An 18,544-nucleotide genomic window follows, 5' to 3' on the forward strand; every position below is an offset into this window, starting at 1 on the left:
GCCCCCTGCAGGGCTAGAAGGCCATTTGGACACTGGAATTTGTGTGCTCAAGTCATCATTTTTCTCATGAATTCTCCATTCTACTATGTGTGTGTACACAGTGAAATGATGGTTTCTATTACAATCCTGCTCCTAAGGCGAGAAAATGGGTAATAAATTAGATTCAATTATCCAGAGTATCTATGTAACTGTAGTACAGTTTTATCAAATTAAAGATACTTATCAGAATGGTTCTAGTTTCTCAGAATTAGATGTCTGAGAAAACTACAGAGGAGAGGAACCCTGAATGCCTAAGCAGAAAAACCATCTGTTTGAGGTTAATCTAGCATTTATCTCAGCATATAAAGTTGACCTAGTGTGTGACCTAGGATGTCACCTCCCTGAGTCTCCATTTATTCATCTATAAAAGGATACAAATGTACCAGGTCACCTGCAATTTCCTTCATCTCAAAGATCTTACCAGTCCAATGTGGAATTGTTCCTCAGTTGACATAAAAGACTTAATTCTTATTAGGAGAATTTTGTTAAAATGTGTTTTCTCAATACAGATGCATTTGATGTTTAAAACTTGTCAGCTTATCAAAAACCTTGACTGATGAGAGACTGATCATTTTCTAAGGAAGGGTTATAATTCAAGATAAAGGAGGAAACATTTGTGTTTTTTTTCGTTGTGTCAATGCAGTGATTTTTTTAAAAAATTAAGAGCAGGTGGATCTTTAGGCGTCAAAAAGGATTGTTTGAAATACAAAACATTTTATTATTAAAGCTCACCAGCTGAGGTTTGCTGACAAGAGAAATAATCATACAACATAAACTTTTATTTCATCAGAGGAAGTCATGCCTACCCAAGATCTGAAGCCCAAGATCCACAAAATGGTTTCATATGAGTGACAATCCTACTCAAAACAGCTGTCTGTGAGGAAAATAAATGGGATTTAATCTGCCATAAAATGAATTGCACAATTTATTTTTCTTGAGGAAGTCATGCCTTGTGACTTTAGTGAGCTGTAACAGCTTTGCTTTGAAAAGAAGCATCCCTTTCTATGCCAAACCCATGTGAATTCAACCATGTGGAGTTTTCAACCAGAAAAAGCAATCGGAAAGCCAGATCGGCTTACCCACCACCTGAGGATGGGAGTTGCCCTTCCTTATCTTTAAAAGGACTGATTTAAAACACGAGCCCTAAATAATTATTCAATCCAGAGAGAGGTTTTAAGATGGCTGGTTATTAAGGTTGAAATATATGAAATTATCAGCCAGCCATTAATGTTCTACAAAAAATGACAATTTCATATGCCTCAAGCTAATATCTAAAGAGAATAAAACTGTAAAATAGCAAAATGCTAGTTAAAACAATGACAATTAGATGAGATTTATCATTTCTTCAAAATGAAAATTTTTTAAAAAACTTAAAGGCAACTAATAGAGGAAATATAAATACTTACAACCCCTAAATTGACAAAATTTTCTGTGCAGGCATTTTTAAAGACCTCACGGGAATTAACAGTATTTTAAATTTATCTCAATCATTCAAGTACACAAAATATTTTTTAAGCAATTATGTAAAACAGCATGTATATAAGTAGGTCTATAACATATAGAAATGTAATATATCTGCCAATAATAGCACAGAGGAGGTTGGTGGGAGCAAAGCTATACTGGAATAAGGCTATGACACTAGATGGTAACTCAATCTTAAAGAGAACCATAAATGATAAATAAGGTTAATATGATAAATGCTATAAATATACAAAAAAAAGAAAAAGAAAGTAGTAACAAAATTTTTCAACTGTGAAATACGCTTTAATATTATATATGATATCTAACTACAGCCCAACTAGACAACAGAACTTAAGTGTGCCTCTTCATTCTATTACACATTTTCCAAGATACTTATTTTTGTGTTCAAAATTCATCTAGAACTGGTCCACTCCAACACTCTAGTCTCAAATTCTACATTAGAACATTTTAAAAACAGTTTTTAACACCACATAAAAATGTCTATTTGTGTGGAAGTTTCAGCACATGTATCTTTATTCAATCAAATATAAATTTTACTGAAACTGAACTGAAACAAATAAATTTCATCAAATTTGATACATTAGGACTTTATTGAGAAGAGAGAGGATATAATGCCCAAAATTCTGAACTTTCCAGTGCCAGTCTTATAGAGGCTAATTCATAAAACAATTCATCGAGAAAAACATATACCTTTACAGTATCTCAAGACCTCTGATCCTAATCTGCAAAAAAAGCATCTACTTAAAGTAGGCTGTTTCTACCAGAATAAAGAAAGCATTCCAGTGGTAATCATGAGGATCGTGGCCCTCGCGATTGTGTGTAACCCTCAGGAACAATCCTGAAAACTGGAGGGATTATTCACATTTGTTCTACAGAAGAAAAAGGAAACCGCGAAATGCTGGTCTAAACATTATGGCAAATATCAGGCTCAGCAAGGACACATAACTCGTTATTTTGTCCGATGCGGTCCTTTGTTTACACAGACATTTACAACACGTGAGACGGGAGTTTTAGTTTAAAAGTAAGAGGGACAGAAATCCCAGGAGTGCTTTGTCTTCCGAGACAGCTTCTATTCAAAGCATATTCTGCCACTCATAAGTAGGACTCATATTTTACAAATACATAAAGACATTTTTATGAGTTGATTTTGTGTTTTGGAACTTGCAGAATGTACGCTTTATAAATTGTCTTCCTTATTTTCCTCTGACTTTGAGAACATATAACTGTCCTACGTTCATATTTACGACTCTATGCCCTGGACTCCCTTCGACAGCAGACACAAAAATAATTGCTAAAACAGAACAGTTTTATTAAAACTGTACATTTCATCCTTATGCGGCATGATATGCAAATTTATCATCAGAAATCGATCAGCTTTCTTTCACTTCTATAGCAGGTGATAATGAATTTCTAAATAGAAAAGTGTACAGTTGAATTTTATAGTATTTTCTTAGTTCCCGTAACTTATTAGTATTTAATATTGTATTTTGATTTTAAAATGCAATTATCCTTGAAATCAACTTGAAATCTGAATAATACATCTAAACAATTCCAAGATTCACTTAGAGTGACCAGCGCTGAATAAATCTGAGACATAAAAATGGCTTGTCTTACAGTCTAGTGGCCTGATGGAAAACCAGCACAAAGGCATTTTTGTTGACTGTCATCTCTGAATCTTTATATGCACTTTAGTGTTAGTATTTTATCATTTAAGATAGAAATGCACTACCATTCTTCATCTATTTTACAACCTTTTCACACCAATGATACCTTCCAGCTTTGAATAGTTGTAAAACTTGTGCTAACTGATTTGTCTGGTTATGGAAACTTTCCTTAATGGTATACTTGGAGACTATTTGAGTAAAATAGAACCTGGAATTCAAGACTCATCATTACCACTTGTGAAATGACTTAAAATATTCTCAGTATTTTAAAGATTTATAAACACATTTAACTATGTGAAGAGTCTAAGATTTTGATGGTAATATGGACCTTTAAAGAAATTGTGTGTGTGTATGTATACACATACATATGATTTCTGAATTTGGCACGAAAATTATTAAATGATTTCAAAGCAAATTAGATCTACAAAATACTGGAAGGCACATTTGTATAACAAAGAAGGAAAATTGGCAAGGGAGGAGTAACCGCAGTAACCTGAAATTCAACATAAAATGCTACAAAATGAGTTCATGAGAAGGCATAGTAAATGTCATAGTAAATGTCTACAAACTTGTGAAAACGCCAACATTTATCAAAGAAATGTTATCACAAATGTCACATAAAATAATGCAGAGGTAATACTATCGAATTCCCATCCCAAATTTCCCCTTGCAGATTTATAAATCCAATATCAGTTAAATGCTAAATAATAAGAATAGGAAAATGTATGTCAAAATAATATGGATAAGACACAGGAGATTTTTGAAATTAAGCTATTTATGCATTTATATTACTCACTGAAGCTCCCACTCCAATTCTGAGACACATGACAATTATTCTGAAACTCTGATTTGCATAAAAATTACACATAGATTTTGTTGAAGTGAAGATTCTGATGTATCTGGATAGAGCCTGACAGTCTGCACGACTGATAAGCCTCAATGTCATGCTGGTGTTGTTGATCACTGGACCACACTTTGAGAAGCGAGGATCTGTGCTCTCTGAGGAGGAGTAAACTGGATTTCTTTAAAGTGGCTGATTTTGCTAGATGGCAAGGATAGTTTCAAGTTTCTGATTTTCCCTCTAACTAGAACATGGAGAATAATAGGTCTTTGTGAAACTCTACCACTCACCTCCCTGCTTTTCCTGTCCAGGAAGTTTGAAACAAGCAGGGGCGAGAGTGAGTTAGTGTGCATGTGTGTGCATAAGTGCACACACATCCGGGGCACAACAGTGCCCTCACACCTGCATTAAGGGAAGTGTATCGGCAACTCTCCTGTGAGTTCCCTTGGTTTAAACTTGAATTCCTCTAAGCACACAAACTTTAGAGAACTGTCAGGTTCAAATCTGCCCTGTCTCTGAGGCTAAGCCCCAGCTTAGTTCACACGTTTCAACATTTTCCGTGTGGATGCCGTGAAGGTTGCCTGGAATTTGGAGATAAGCCCAGGATTAGTCCTGCTTTCAAGTCATCATGAAGTCTTGTTAGAAGCCTCAAGTTAAGTTGTTAAATGTATTTCTGAGAGCTTACTGGAAAAAAAAAATATATTCACTAACTTTGGTAAGCGTCAGATAGCAAAAACATGGTGTTGGTTTTGAAATTTTACCTGTAGGCCTGCACCTTCCTGCTTTTATAGACAGTAGGCTTATGTTCTGAGGCTAAAACAACACTCTGTTTACCAAGCTCATTTCAGGAAGAATATCTAAACTGAGAAGTGCTGGGATGTTCATTTTTTAAAAGCATTTTGATAACTGGGTCAACTGGGTAAATTCAAGCTGATTTTTAGAAAGCACTTTGCAGTGATTTTATAATTCAAAAATACTTTAGTATTTTTTTCTCTACTGCTATGAAACCAATTCTACAGAATTCACCAATCACAGAATGATTACATTTTTTGGAACTATGAATTCCAAGCGATATTACACTTGTGCTATTAACATGGCTGACATGTTGGCTTTCCTTCTTTTTTTTTTTTTTTTTCATGTGTAGCTATTCTACTGACCTGGAAGACATAAAATATAAAGCAGTAATGTTTGATTAAGTCTTGCCAAAATTTTACTGCCTTTAGCCAAAGGACATTAGAGAATATTCAGAAGAGCTACAGTGCAAAGGTGTTAAAATGCATACTGAACAGACTTGGAACTAGAATATATTTCTGAAAATAAATATGAAGTGTAACATTTCAGAAATAATTTCCTGAAGGAGGCCAAAAAATCTCCTATATTTTCTTGTACTTTAAAATTTGTCTAGCCTACTTAACTTGATGTTTAAAGAATTGGTGGAAAAGACTCTGATTTCTGGGTTGTCCAAAAGGAAAAAAAAAGCATAAAGTATAATAGCTTTTAACAGCATGGCTATGCATCATATCTGATTAAAAAGCAGAGAAAACTTCTTTGTCTTAGAGGCCCTGTAAACAAGAGATGGCTGGAAATATCTTCCTTCTCTTACAATAGTAAAAACAATCCTGAAAGGAATTTTTGATAAACATTAAGGTCACTGACATAATTTAGGGAGGTGACATGCTCTATTTACCCTCCTTTCATTGAAACTCTAAAATTTCATTTTTCTTCAGTACCTATATAAACTACCTGCTTATTAGTAAAATTGGAGATTTAAAAAAAATGTTAATGCAGTCCTAATTTTTCCAACATGTTATAAATAACCACAATTTGTCTTCATATGTCTTCTATGAAGGCATGACTTCTAAATAACTTCTGTTGCAACCGGGGTTGTGGGGGCAAGGTGGTAGGTGATAGGTAGATGGGTAGATGATGGATGGATGGACAGACAGAGGATTGACTCATTCAATTTTGTGAATAAGATTTCATTAAATTGAGAGGATCTCCTCACAAAAGTATGTAGAATATTGATGTTGTGTTTCCGGACAGTATTTGGGGAGGAGTGGTCAGGAGTTGAGAGCAATTGCTCTCCTGTGGAGCACAGTTCCTTCAGCCATCAAAGGAGGTCTTCATCACAACCTCCCGGGAGGAGGTACTTAGATAACTAATGAGTTACTTATCCCCATTTTGATAAGGAATTTGAGACACTGCGAGGTTAATTTACCCAAAGTCATACAGTTCATAGTTGGTATCAGGATTCTAACCCGTGTTTACCGTGTTGATTTTCTAGATGTCTCACAATTCAGAAAGCAGGAGTGATGCTTTTAGGTTCACCTAAACCCTAATATTTTATCAGAAGAGATTCTGTAATCTGAAACAAAAATTTGAAAGTAGGGCTTCTCTTAGTCCATGCACCTTTAGAATTATGGTATATTCTAAAAGATTTGTGGAAGTATTTTTATCACATGTCTTTCAACGTTTAGTCTTACACTATTGTCAGGCTAGTAAAATGAAAAGCAATATTCAAAAAGCTTTCCCGTTTGAAAGTTTAATGATCATAAAATACTACTTTCAACTTGATAGTTCACAGGAAAAGAGTAACTAAAGGAAAGATTTACGAAAGCATTAAAATAATGATTATCCTTAAAAATGTCCCTCAGGAAAGTCAAAATCACCATTACTCTCCCAACCAATCCTTTTTGTGTTGCTTCATGTCACTAACAGCAATGAAATGGACCATCCAGAACACGCTTCCTTCCTGGGTAACATTCTAAGCAGAGGGGACAGTCTAGCAAAGTCGCTACTATACAGAGATGACAATGATTTAAACTCAAGACAAAAGTATATGCCACTATTTTCTCCCTCTTTAAAGACTTTCAGCTGAAAAATACCTTTGAGAAATATCCAGCAAAAAACTCTACAAACCACGATTTACTGCTACCAAGTGTTTCCTACTTTATAACCCCCAGTTCAAAATTCTGCTGTAGGAAATAGTTTACCAAGACAAAGTTAATTATGTAGAAAATTATCCACAGATACACTGTCTTATTTCTCTTGGTACCAGTCAACCAAAAAATGCCATTTATTTGGTGATGTGTGGCCCCAGATCTTTATTCCCTTTTTCATTCTTTTATTTAAAAGCAAAGTTTTAGCTTTAACACATGAAATGCCTATTTTTAGCCTGAGGTGGTAATGACTGCTTTGAAATAAGTAGCCTCAATTAGAATAAAAATCAATGTGTTATTTAAATTAATTTTAAGCAATACATTTAATTTAGGTACTTATTAGATACTGATTTAGATACTTATTGAACACACAACTATATAAGCAATGCAAGGCAAAAACTACTTTGAAATCAACCTAAATTACCAAGTTTGTAGTTTACTATTTTAATAGAACAATAGACAACCTTTTTTTTTGGCCTATGAACTTCAACACACATGAATTATCGGCAAACCCTGAATCAGTTTTTGAAGTGAATCATTGCAGACAAAAATGCTAAAGGAACCTCAAAGCTAAACCCACCAGTCAGTTTTACTTCTACAGAATTTTTAAGTACTACGAAGAAAATGTTTCTGTTGCAAATGAAATTTCCAAAACTTCAATTAATCCATAGGATCTCAAGATGCATGCTCTTCAAGGCATAAGAATAACACGCAAACTCGTTTCCTGCCACTCTTTCTTACACACATACAGTACAGTTAAACAGAGCTCCTTCATGCAATGAAACAGAAGGTAGATGAATATCTTTAGAAAAGGTTTCCACCTCTCCGCTCACACCAGCCAAGAAGAATTTTACTTTCCCCTATTTAGAGTGAATATGATTTATCAAGTCCTAATCTCAAGAAACTTTCTATAATCTTATTCCCCTGACTTATAAACCAAATTGTGTTCATCAGAATAGTAAAAAAAAAAAAGAAAAGAGTAGAACTGTGTCAAATTTTCTAATACACCGCATTCCAGGCCTTTCTGCTGTTGTTATTGTTCAGATACGATAAAACAGCTAAAATTGCCAAGTAAAACTATTTATTTGTGTTACTTATAATTTCCAGTATTTATGAAGTAACACAAGCACAGCCTGGAGAATGTATCACACTGGTAAATAACAGAGCAGATCCTTTTCAGAAAGGGGAACAGATTTTCTGGTTCTACTGGAATATTTCACCATTCACATGTACTTACCATAACATATTTTACAATGTTTGTCCTGAAACTGAAGGTAGAATTTGAGGCATTCTGCCAATACCTGTCTAATTTACAACAGAAATGTAATACAAATTTCTTATAGGTCCCCAAATGATGCCAATAACTTTTCGTTCAATTCCTTTCACATTTGGTCAACATTTTATGAAATCACAGCATCACAACATAGAAAAAACTTTATCATCTCCTTTGAGATAGAATTAGAAAGAAACCATCACAATGATCGTCTGCCTTATTTTAAAAGCCCGTAATGATTATGTAGGTGATAAGAGAATCACATAAAATATTATTAACAATATCTTACCTCTATCACTGAAGTCATCGACCAGGATGATTTCTGCAATCAGACTTTCTGGGGTTCGGTTGATGATGCTGTGGATGGTCCGGAGGAGTGAAGTCCAGCCTTCGTTATGGAATGGGATAATGATGCTGGTGTTTGGTAGCCTTTCCAGGTACATCTTGTGCTTACAGCTGGACATGACAGAGGAAGGAAAGGCTATGTCAGATACAAGACTGGAATATGTCTTATACTGCCATTGACTCACTGTGTTATCAGACAACTGTGAAAATTAGTCTTTGCCTAGAACTTTCCCAACCAAAGCTTCTACATCATCATAGTTACTCTACCCATTCCTGGAATTCATTAATGATCTCCTTTCACACGCACTCTTAATGACATAATTATTTATCCTCTCTTATACCGGTGGCTCGAAAACAAGGTAAGAAGTACACTGAAATGTTGTGCTCTTGGTAATATGTTCTCTAATAGTAATAAGGATAAATTATATGTATTAACATCATTTCCACTGAGCACACAGCTAATGTTAAACTTTCCGGGAAACTTTGGAAATTTAACTTCTGTAATATTTATGCCCAATTAATCAGTTTTGGTTGTGGTCTGTTTCCACAGCTGGGCAGTATTTAAGGCTCTAGGGGGAGAATAGAGTCTTAAAGTGAAATAAATGAAAATTTAATCTTAAATAATCACACACTGATGCAACTGCATGGTAAGATTACATTAAGATCCAAATCATGACACTATCACATTCCTAATGAAAACTATACAGAGAAATCTCATGTTGCTTTCACTGTAAAACAATCTGAGATGCCAAATAGGAAGTAGGTTTTAAATTTTGGCATAGTTAAAAGCAATTTAGTATATGTCATGGCTACTCTTTCAATATTAGTGATTTATTTAAGTCATTTATAAGCCACATCAGGGCAGAAAGCTGGTCTCAAATCTGATTTAATTCTTAGCTCAGCACTGGTCATAGTTGCCCAAGCTTTATTAAAGATAATGAATTAATTTAAGTTTGTGAAATCTTTAAGTTATTTCAAAACTAAAATAGGATAAAATTTCAATCAATTACCAAATTTAGTGATTTTTCTGACATGGATAACATGAAAACAAACAGACAAACAAACAAAAAGAGAGTGGAAATCTGGAAAGAAACACGGTTTCTGTTTAAATACAGGAACATCTATTATTTCATCTTTTGCCAAGACACTGGCTACTGTTTAGTCCAGATATTATAGTGTGAATTTGAAGTATGCATAGATTCTACCAAGATGTATAGAAATGTACCAGCATATTCAAAACATTACTTAAAATATGGTTTTTTAGTCAGTTATCTCAACACTTCATTTTACTATGATCTCAATAGGATATCTTAAATATCACTGTGGATATAAAACAAAGAGATCTTGCCTTGCAGCTTCAGATAATAGAATATAACGTAATTAAAGCAAAAATATTTAACTATCCTGGAAGATAAAATAAAATGAAATAATTTAGACAAATAATTTAAATATAAAATATAGGCATTTCTTTTTTATCTTGTCCTTTTATTATCAATTATTTAATCTAAATTTTAAAATTTGTAACAATATTTATCAAACAAGAGATTTAGAGGTTTTCAAGTACAATGAAAAGCATTGGAAAAGACCATCAAAAGGATACCATGAAATGGGCATGAAAATACTAGAAAAAAAACATGAAGTTCCTTGTAGGATAACATAAAATAATTTAAAAAAGCAATATATGAAACAGATCTGTCAGTGATTTCCAAGAGAGTGTAGTGAGATGGATGCTTTCACATCTAATGCACAAATCTGGAAGAGTGCTAAATTAATTCAGCACATCTCATCATAATTACATAGAGCCATCCATCCTTCTCAACAAAGGCAAGAGCCCAAGACAAATGTGCTTTCCTGTATCAATACTCAGGATAATACAAAACACCATACCTAACAATGCTCTGGGAATGTAACTGATATCCCCAAGAAGGCAAATTATTTTTTAAACATTAAGAGGAGACACTGTACATATCGCTTGCTTATTAATTAAATAAGAATTGCATTCAGAGTAATACACGATAAGCAATCAATAGGCTTAGGGCTTTAAAGAGATGTTTATCAGCTATCTACAATCCATTCAGAAAAAAAGGCAGACAGAAGAGAATGCAAGACTAATCATGCGCAAAAAGGGCTTTTCCTCATAAAAATGTTTTCAGTAATTTCTGTGTAAGCTCAAATTATTACCACACAGGGGAGGTGAAAATATCCTTCTATTCATTTATGCTCTCAAGTCCCAATGATTTGCTGAGGGTTTTCTCTAAGCCAGGAGGCAAAGTGGGATAAAAGAATGAAAAAACCCTACTCTCCAACTTTAAGATGTTTACAGTACAATAGGAGATACAGAAGGGTAAAGAGCAGTTAAAATTTTAAAGGGGAATCAATATGTAGAAGTGTAACAGGGTGCCATACAAGCATTTGAGAGAGGCCCCTGAACCGATTCGCAAAGTGCTGTAGAAATGCAAGTGAGAGTTAAAAGTGGCCTGCAAAAGACGAGATATATTTAGGAAAAGAACTGATATGACTTAGTAACTGTCTGGGAGAAACAGTTAAGGAGGACTCCCATGTTCTGGACATGGGCAACTGATCTACGAACTACAGACCTACATCAGAGCACGGTGTGTAAGGGGCATTTGAGGGTTGCAAGGCTTGAGGATAAACATGAGTTCAATTTTGACCACATTAAGTTTGAGGTGTCAAAATGATACCTAGTTGAACATGAAACCAGCTCTTTAGCTCCTTTCCTTTGGCCCATTTCTGTTCCCCTCTAACCTTGAAAGAATCTAATTATAGGAATGAGATCACTAAGCAATTGAAACCAACTCCTGACTTAACACCCTCCTGAATGCACACCATGCCTTGTCTAACCTGGTGATTCTTTTCCTAGATAAAAAGAAGAATAAGGAATGAAGCAGTTAAAGAATCACGGGCTCTCTGCCTCTAACAATCCCCTTAGCAATCCTGCTGGCAGATCATGCAGGCAAGATGACATGTGAAGAGAGAGTCAGCCAGTCGGCATGCAATGGAGAATGATGCAGAACCCAACCTCCTGCCTTGACGATTCCCTGAGATGCTTCCCCCTTTTCTCCTGTAAAAACTGTCATGGCTGAGCAGAATCTTCAGAACTGGTCTCTGGACACAAGTCCACCTTCTCCCCAGATTGCCGGCTTTTCTGATTAAAGCACCTTTCCTCTCGACTGACGCTTGCCTCTCGAATGATTGCCTTTTGAGCAGCGAGCAGCTGAATCTGAGTTCGGTAACAGAGCAATCGTATATACGATATACACAACTATCTGTCTATGTGTGTACCTATGTGTGTATATCTATCTATCTATCTATCTATCTATCTATCTATCTATCTATGTGTATATGTGTGTAGCTCAGAAAAAGATCTGGTTTACGGGGGAAACAGTGACAGGCTCCAGCACTGATGCCAGGGCACTGCCACTATCTCCATAGCATCACCATCCCAACACTTGCCAAGAGGATCCTCTGGTAAGTACCAGCAGGTAGCCAACTGAATGCGCTCTCTCGTCTCTGAAAAAGGGCAGATCAAAAGTTCTGGGGCAAATGAATGTCCCTAGCTTCAAGACGGCAGAGGAGTGAGACGCGGAGATCACCTTCCTCCCCACAAATACATCAGAAATACATCTACATGTGGAACAACTCCTACAGAACACCTACTGAACACTGGCAGAAGACCTCAGACCTCCCAAAAGGCAAGAAACTCCCCACATACCTGGGTAGGGCAAAAGAAGAAAACAGAGACAAAAGAATAGGGACGGGACCTGTGTCAGTGGGAGGGAGCCGTGAAGGAGGAAAGGTGTCCACACACTAGGAAGCCCCTTCGTGGGCGGAGACTGCGGGTGGCGGAGGGGGGAAGCTTCGGAGCCACGGAGGAGAGCGCAGCCACAGGGGTGCGGAGGGCACAGCGGAGAGATTCCCGCACGGAGGCTCGGCGCCGAGCAGCACTCACCAGCCCGAGAGGCTTGTCTGCTCACCCGCCAGGGCGGGCGGGGCTGGGAGCTGAGGCTCCGGCTTCGGTCGGATGGCAGGGAGAGGACTGGGGTTGGCGGTGTGAACACAGCCTGAAGGGGCTAGTGTGCCACAGCTAGCCGGGAGGGAGTCTGGGAAAAAGTCTGGACCTGCCTAAGAGGCAAGAGACCATTGTTTCAGGGTGCGCGAGGAGAGGGGATTCAGAGCGCCGCCTAAACGAGCTCCAGAGACGGGCGCGAGCCGCGGCTATCAGTGCGGACCCCAGAGACGGGCATGAGACGCTAAGGCTGCTGCTGCCGCCACCAAGAAGCCTGTGTGCGAGCACAGGTCACTCTCCACACCGCCCCTCCTGGGAGCCTGTGCAGCCCGCCACTGCCAGGGTCCCGTGATCTGGGGACAACTTCCCCGGGAGAACGCACGGCGCACCTCGGGCTGGTGCAACGTCACGATGCCTCTGCCGCCGCAGGCTCTCCCCGTCTCCTCTGTACCCCTCCCTCCCCTCGGCCTGAGTGAGCCAGAGCCCCCGAAGCAGCTGCTCCTTTAACCCCATCCTGTCTGAGCGGGAACAGATGCCCTCAGGCGACCTACATGCAGAGGCGGAGCCAAATCCAAAGCTGAACCCCGAGAGCTCTGTGAACAAAGAAGAGAAAGGGAAATCTCTCCCAGCAGCCTCAGAAGCAGCGGATTAAACCTCCACAATCAACTTGATGTACCTGCATCTGTGGAATACCTGAATAGACAAAGAATCATTCCAAAATTGAGGTGGTGGACTTTGTGTGATTTTGTCTGTATAGCTTTGCTCTTACCATTTGTCCTAGGGTTCTGTCTGTCCACTTTTTTTTTCTTTTAGTATTGATTTTTAGCGATTGTTATCATTGGTGGATCTGCTTTGTCGGTTTGGTAGCTCTCTTCTTTCTCTCTTTCTTTCTTTAACTATGTTTTAATTTTTTCCTTATTTTAAATTTTTTTGTATTTTAATAACTTTATTTTACTTTGTTTTTTTCTTCCTTTCTTTCTTTTCTTCTCCCTTTTCTTCTGAGCTGTGAGGCTGAAAGGGTCTTGGTGCTCCAGCCGGGTGTCAGGCCTGTGCCTCTGAGGTGGGAGAGCCGACTTCAGGACATTGGTCCAACAGAGAACTCCTGGCTCCATGTAATATCAAACAGCTAAAGCTCTCCCGGATATCTCCATTTCAACGATAAGACCCAGCTCCACTCAACAACCAACAAGCTCAGTGCTGGACACCCTATGCCAAACAACTAGCAAGACAGGAATACAACCCCACCCATTAGCAGAGAGCACGTCTAAAATCATAATAAGGTCACAGACACCCCAAAACACACCACCGGATGCAGTCCTGCCCACCATAAACACAAGATCCAGCCTCATCCACCAGAACACAGGAACCAGTCCCCTCCACCAAGAAGCCTACACAACCCACTGAACAAACCTTACTAACTGGGGGCACACACCAAAAACAAAAGGAACTATGAACCTGAAGCCTGTGAAAAGGAGACCCCAAACACAGTAAGTTAACAAAAACGAGAAGACAAACACACAGCAGATGAAGGAGCAAGGTAAAAACCCACCAGACCGAACAAATGAAGAGGAAATAGGCAGTCTACCTGAAAAAGAATTCTGAGTAATGATAGCAAACATGATCCAAAATCTTGGAAATACAATGGAGAGAATACAAGAAACATTTAACAAGGGCCTAGAAGAACTAAAGAGCAAACAAACAATGATGAACAACAAAATAAATGAGATTAAAAATTCTCTAGAAGGAATCAATAGCAGAATAACTGAGGCAGAAGAACGGGTAAGTGACTTGGAAGATAAAATAGTGGAAATAACTACTGCAGAGCAGAATACAGAAAAAAGAATGAAGAGAATTGAGGACAGTCTCAGAGACTTCTGGGACAACATTAATCACACCAACATTCGAATTATAGGGGTCCCAGAAAGAGAAGAGAAAAAGAAAGGGACTGAGAAAATATTTGAAGAGATTATAGTTGAAAACTTCCCTAATATGGGAAAGGAAAGAGTCAATCAACTCCAGGAAGCCCACAGAGTCCCATACAGGATAAATCCAAGGAGAAACACGCCAAGTCACATATTAATCAAACTATCAAAAATTAAATACAAAGAAAAAATATTAAAAGCAGCAAGAAAAAAAAAAACAAATAATATACAAGGGAAACCCCATAAGGTTAACAGCAGATCTTTCAGCAGAAACTCTGCAAGCCAGAAGGGAGTGGCAGGACATATTTAAAGTGATGAAAGGAAACACCTACAACCAAGATTACTCTACCCAGCAAGGATCTCATTCAGATTCGACGGAGAAATCAAAATCTTTACAGACAAGCAAAAGGTAAGACAATTTGGGACCACCAATCCAGCTTTACAACAAATCCTAAAGGAACTTCTCTAGGCAGGAAACACAAGAGAAGGAAAAGACCTACAATAACAAACCCAAAACAATTAAGAAAATGGTAATAGGAACATACATATCGATAACTACCTTAAATGTAAATGGATTAAATGCTCCAACCAAAAGACATAGACTGGCTGAATGGATACAAAATCAAGACCCATATATATGCTGTCTACAAGAGACCCACTTCAGACCTAGGGACACATACAGACTGAAAGTGAGGGGATGGAAAAAGATATTCCATGCAAATGGAAATATAAAGAAAGCTGGAGTAGCAATTCTCATATCAGACAAAATAGACTTTAAAGTAAAGACGATTACAAGAGACAAAGAAGGACACTACATAATGATCAAGGGATCAATCCAAGAAGAAGATATAACAATTGTAAATATTTATGCACCCAACATAGGAGCACCTCAATACATAAGGCAAATGCTAATGGCCATAAAAGAGGAAATCGACAGGAACAGAATGATAGTAGGGGACTCTGACACCCCACTTTCACCAATGGACAGATCATCCAAAATGAAAATAAATAAGGAAACACAAGCTTTAAATGACACATTAAACAAGATGGACTTAATTGATATTTATAGGACATTCATCCAAAAACAACAGAATACACTTTCTTCTCAAGTGCTCGTGGAACATTCTCCAGGATTAATCATATCTTGGGTCACAAATGAAGCTTTGGTAAATTTAAGAAAATTGAAATTGTATCAAGTATCTTTTCCGACCACAACACTATGAGACTAGATATCAATTACAGGAAAAAATCTGTAAAAAATACAAACACACGGAGGCTAAATAATACACTACTAAATAACCAAGAGACCAGTGAAGAAATCAAGAGAAAATTAAAAAATAACTAGAAACAAATGACAATGAAAATACGACGACCTAAAACCTATGGGATACAGCAAAAGCAGTTCTATGAGGGAAGTTTATAGCAAGACAATCCTACCTCAAGAAACAAGAAACTCCTCAAATAAACAACCTAACCTTATACCTAAAGCAATTATAGAAAGAAGAACAAAAAAAAACCCTAAAGTTATCAGAAGGAAAGAAATCATAAAAATCAGATCAGAAATAAATGAAAAAGAAATGAAGGAAATACAGCAAAGATCAATAAAACTTTAAGCTGGTTCTTTGACAAGATAAACAAAATTGATAAACCATTAGCCAGACTCATCAAGAAAACAAGGGAGAGACTCAAATCAATAGAATTAGAAATGAAAAAGGAGAAGTAACAACTGATACTGCAGAAATACAAAGGATCATGAGAGATTACTACAAGCAACTATATGCCAATAAAATGGACAACATGGAAGAAATGGAAAAATTCTTAGAAAAGCACAACCTTCTGAGACTGAACCAGGAAGAAATAGAAAATATGAACAGACCAATCACAAGCACTGAAACTGAGACTATGATTTAAAATCTTCCAACAAACAAAAGCCCAACAAAGAAAGAAAACTAAAGACCAATATCACTGACGAACATAGATGCCAGAATCCTCAACAAAATACCAGCAAACAGAATCCAACAGCACATTAAAAGGATCATACACCATGATCAAGTGGGGTTTATCCCAGGAATGCCAGGATTCTTCAACATACGTAAATCAATCAATGCAATACACCATATTAACAAGTTGAAGGAGAAAAACCATATGATCATCTCAATAGATGCAGAAAAAGCTTTCGACAAAATTCAACACTCATTTATGATAAAAACCCTCCAGAAAGCAGGCATAGAGGGAACTTACCTCAACATAATAAAGGCCATATATGACAAACCCACAGGCAACATTGTTCTCAATGGTTAAAAACTGAAACCATTTCCTCTAAGATCAGGAACAACACAAGGCTGTCCACTTTCACCACTATTATTCAACATAGCTTTGGAAGTTTTGGCCACAGCAATTAGAGAAGAGAAAGAAATAAAAGGAATCCAAATTGGAAAAGAAGAAGTAAAGTTGTCACTGTTTGCAGATGACACGGTACCACAGAGTGAGAATCCTAAAGATGGTACCAGAAAACTAAGAGAGCTAATCAGTGAATTTGGTAAAGTAGCAGGATACAAAATTAATGCACAGAAATCTCTTGCATTCCAACACACTAATGATAAAAAATCTGACAGAGAAATTAAGGAAACACTCCCATCTACCACTGCAACAAAAAGAATAAAATACCTAGGAATAAACCTACCTAAAGAGACAAAAGACCTGTATGCAGAAAACTATAAGACAATGATGAAAGAAATTAAAGATGATGCAAACCAGTGGAGAGATATACCATGTTCTTGGATTGGAAGAATCAACATTGTGAAAATGACTATACTACCCAAAGCAGTCTACAGATTCAATGCAATCCCTATCAAACTACCAATAGCATTTTTCACAGAACTAGAACAAAAAATTTCACAATTTGTATGGAAACACAACAGACCCAGAATAGCCAAAGCAATCTTGAGAAAGAAAAATGGAGCTGGAGGAATCAGGCTCCCAGACTTCAGACTATACAACAAAGCTACAGTAATCAAGACAGTATGGTACTGGCACAATAACAGAAATACAGACTAATGGAACAGGATAGAAAGCCCAGAGATAAACCCACGCACATATGGTCACCTTATTTTTGATAAAGGAGGCAGGAATATACAATGGAGAAAAGACAGCCTCTTCAATAAGTGGTGCTGGGAAAACTGGACAGCGTGTATAAGAATGAAATTAGAACACTTCCTAACACCATACACAAAAATAAACTCAAAATGGATTAAAGACTTAAATGTAAGTCCAGACACTACCAAACTCTTAGAGGAAAACATAGGCAGAACACTCTATGACATACATCACAACAAGATCCTTTTTGACCCACCTCCTAGACAAACGGAAATAAAAACAAACATAAACAAATGGGACCTAATGAAACTTAAAAGCTTTTGCACAGCAAAGAAAACCATAAATAAGACGAAAAGACAACCTCATAATGGGAGAATATATTTGCAAATGAAGCAACTGACAAAGGATTAATTTCCAAAATTTACAAGCAGCTCATGTAGCTCAATATCAAAAAAACAAACAACCCAATCCAAAAATGGTCAGAAGACCTAAATAGACATTTCTCCAAAGAAGATATACAGATTGCCAACAAACACATGAAAGGATGCTCAACATCACTAATCATTAGAGAAGTGCAAATCAAAACGACAATGAGGTATCACCTCACACCGTTCAGAATGGCCATCATCAAAAAATCTACAAACGAGAACAAACGTATGGACACCAAGGTGGGGAAAGCAGCAGAGGGTGGTGGTGGTGCTGTGATGAACTGGGAGATTGGGACTGACATATATACACTAATATGTATAAAATGGGTAACTAATAAGAACCTGCTGTATAAAAAAATAAATAAAAATTTAAAAATAATAAAAAAAAAAGAAAAAAATTCTATGGTGAACTTTAGGCTGAATTAGTTCCTCTTTTATCCGTAAACTGAATTAACCAGAGCCTCATCCAAAGCTTAAAGTACCTGTAA

At 37.1% G+C, this 18,544-nt stretch overlaps 1 protein-coding gene across 4 annotated transcripts in view; it reads right to left on the minus strand.

Moving 5' to 3' along the window:
- GALNTL6 (polypeptide N-acetylgalactosaminyltransferase like 6) overlaps positions 1 to 18,544 on the minus strand; it is a 1,158,938-nt gene that overhangs the window by 643,474 nt on the left and 496,920 nt on the right. For all 4 annotated transcript variants that reach the window (XM_082468905.1, XM_082468902.1, XM_082468903.1 and 1 more), the window contains exon 4: positions 8,528 to 8,694. In XM_082468905.1, coding sequence (XP_082325031.1) covers positions 8,528 to 8,694 — 167 coding nt within the window. The remainder of the gene's footprint in view (positions 1 to 8,527; positions 8,695 to 18,544) is intronic.

This window comes from Balaenoptera physalus (genome assembly GCF_965194825.1).
Source record: "Balaenoptera physalus genome assembly, chromosome: 7".
Taxonomy (NCBI): domain Eukaryota; kingdom Metazoa; phylum Chordata; class Mammalia; order Artiodactyla; family Balaenopteridae; genus Balaenoptera; species Balaenoptera physalus.